At 54.6% G+C, this 2,741-nt stretch overlaps 1 protein-coding gene across 1 annotated transcript in view; it reads right to left on the bottom strand.

The window, feature by feature from the left end:
- TONSL (tonsoku-like, DNA repair protein) overlaps positions 1-2,741 on the bottom strand; it is a 5,055-nt gene that overhangs the window by 1,208 nt on the left and 1,106 nt on the right. The window contains exons 2-3 of the mRNA XM_017738093.1: positions 311-406; positions 29-238 (exon numbers count right to left, since the gene is read on the bottom strand). Coding sequence (XP_017593582.1) covers positions 29-238; positions 311-406 — 306 coding nt within the window. The remainder of the gene's footprint in view (positions 1-28; positions 239-310; positions 407-2,741) is intronic.

Below are 2,741 nucleotides of genomic sequence, written 5' to 3'. Positions count from 1 at the left end.
CCCACCCTCCCCCCTCCCCACTCCCAACCTCTCCAAACTTCTCCCAGCTTCCCAAAATCCCCCCCAAATCCCTTTCCTCGCCCCTCCCCCCTCACCTTGAGGGCCGCCTGGAAGCTGCGCAGCTCGGCCAGGCGCTCCCCGATTTTCCGGTGGGCCACGGCGCATCCCAAGGGATCCCCGGCGCCTTCCAGCAGCCTCAGCTCTTCCCGGTGCTCCTCCAGAGCCTCCTCGTAGCGCCCTGGCGACGGGGGAGCGTTCCAGGAACATTCCAGAGGGCTTTTCCCAAGGATTTCAGGGATTCGGGACTCACCGTGAGAAGCCAAAAGCTCGCCCAGGCGGTTGCAGGTGGCAGCTTGGTCGGCGGCGTTGCCGAGGCGCCGGGATTTTTCCTTGGATTTTTGGAGTTCTGGGATGAGGGGGGGAAGGGAGAAGTGAGAGCTGGGGGAAATTGGGAATTTCTTGGTGGGTGTGTTGTGGTTTCTGGTGGTGGTGGTGGAAAGAGGGTTTAGGGATGAGGGGGATTGGGGTTGGGATCCAGGGAATCCCGCCAAAGATCCGAGGAATCTCTTTGAGGAGCCAGGGAATCCCCTCAGGGATCCAAGAACTTTCCTGAAGGATCCAGGGAATCCTCCCAGGGAGCCAGGGGATCTTCCCAAGGGTGCCAGGAGCCTCCTGAGCATCCCGGGAATTCCCCCAAGAATCCAAGGATTCCCCAAGGATCCAGGGAATAATCACAAGGATCCCAGGAATCTCCCCAAGAATCCAAGGATTCCCCAAGGATCCAGGGAATCATCACAAGGATCCCAGGAATCTCCTCAGGGATCCAAGGAATCGCCCCAGGGATCCAGGGAATCATCCCAAGGATCCCAGGGAATCCCCCCAAGGATCCAAGGAGTTCCCCAAAGATCCAGGGAATCCCTTTAAAGATCCAGGAAATCCCCCAGGGATCCAGGAAGTTCCCCAAAAGGATCCAGAGAATTCCTAAAAGGATCCAGGGAATCCCTGCAAGGATCCAGCGAATCCCCCAGGGATCCAGGGAATCACCCCAGGGATCCAGGGAATCCCCTCAGGGATCCAAGAACTTTCCTGAAGGATCCAGGGAATCCTCCCAGGGAGCCAGGGGATCTTCCCAAGGGTGCCAGGAGCCTCCTGAGCATCCCGGGAATTCCTCCAAGAATCCAAGGATTCCCCAAGGATCCAGGAAATCACCACGAGGATCCCAGGGAATCCCCCCAAGGATCCAAGGAATCCCCAAAGAACCCCAAAATCCCCTCAAGGCTCCAGGGAATCCCCCCAAGGATCCAAGGAGCTCTCCAGGACTTCAGGAATCTCCTTAAGGATCCAGGAAATCATCGAAAGATCCAGGGAATCCCCCCAAGGATCCAGGGAATTCTCTCAAGGCTCCAGGGAATCCCCCCAAGGACCCCAAAAACCCCTTAAGGATCCAAGGAATCCCTCAAGGATCCTGGGAATCATCCCAAGGATCCAGGGAATCATCCCAAGGGTCCCAGGAGCCTCCCAAGGATCCAGGGAATCCCCCCAAGGATCCAAGGAGTTCCCCAAAGATCCAGGGAATCCCTCCAAGGATCCAGGAAATCCCCCAGGGATCCAGGAAATCCCCTCAAGGATCCAGGGAATCCCTTTAAGGACCCAAAAAAACCCCTTAAGGATCCAGGGAATCCCCCCCGGGATCCAGAGAATTCCCAAAAGGATCCAGGGAATCCCTGCAAGGATCCAAGAACCCTCCCAGGAGCTGGAGGATCCCTTTAAGGATCCAGGGAATTCCCTCAGGGATCCAACAAAATCCCTTAAGGATCAAGGGAATTCCCTCAAAGGATCCAGAGAATTCCCCTAAGGATCCAAGAACTTCCCCCAAGGATCCAGGGAATTCCCAAAAGGATCCAGGGAATTCCCAAAAGGATCCAAGGAGCCCCCCAGGGACCCCCAAAACCCCTTAAGGATCCAAGGAATCCCTTAAGGATCCAGGGAATCATCCCAAGGATTCAGGGAATCCCTTTAAGGATCCAGGAAATCCCCCAGGGATCCAGGGAATTCCCAAAAGGGATCCAGGGAATTCCCAAAAGGATCCAAGGAATCCCTCAAGGATCCTGGGAATCATCCCAAGGATTCAGGGAATCCCTTTAAGGATCCATGAAATCCCTGCTAAGGATCCAAGAACTTCCCCCAAGGATCCAGGGAATTCCCAAAAGGATCCAAGGAATCCCTCAAGGATCCTGGGAATCATCCCAAGGATTCAGGGAATCCCTTTAAGGATCCAGGAAATCCCTGCAAGGATCAAGGGAATTCCCAAAAGGGATCCAGGGAATTCCCAAAAGGATCCAGAGAATTCCTAAAAGGATCCAGGGAATCCCTTTAAGGACCCAAAAAACCCCTTAAGGATCCAGGGAATTCCCTCGAGGGATCCAGAGAATTCCCAAAAGGATCCAGGGAGTCCCTTTAAGGATCCAAGAACCCTCCCAGGAGCTGGAGGATCCCTTCAAGGATCCAGGGAATTCCCTCAAGGATCCAGGGAATTCCCTCAAGGATCCAGGGAATCCCTGAGGGACTCAAAAAGAGCGGGATGGGAGGAATTCGGGGGGATTTGGAGGAGATCAGGATATGGGGAAGGGGCTGAGGGAGAATTTGGGATGAATTTGAGATGAAAAAATTGAGGGAGAACCTGAGGGGGGGAATTTGAGGGGAAAACTGGGGGGATTTAAACTCCCTTGGATTAAAATTTG

The sequence above is a fragment of the Corvus brachyrhynchos genome, unplaced genomic scaffold, assembly GCF_000691975.1.
Source record: "Corvus brachyrhynchos isolate BGI_N302 unplaced genomic scaffold, ASM69197v1 scaffold1366, whole genome shotgun sequence".
Classification (NCBI taxonomy): Eukaryota; Metazoa; Chordata; class Aves; order Passeriformes; family Corvidae; genus Corvus; species Corvus brachyrhynchos.
Note: the sequence above shows the minus strand (reverse complement) of the source record. Positions and strands in the feature narration are given on the sequence as shown.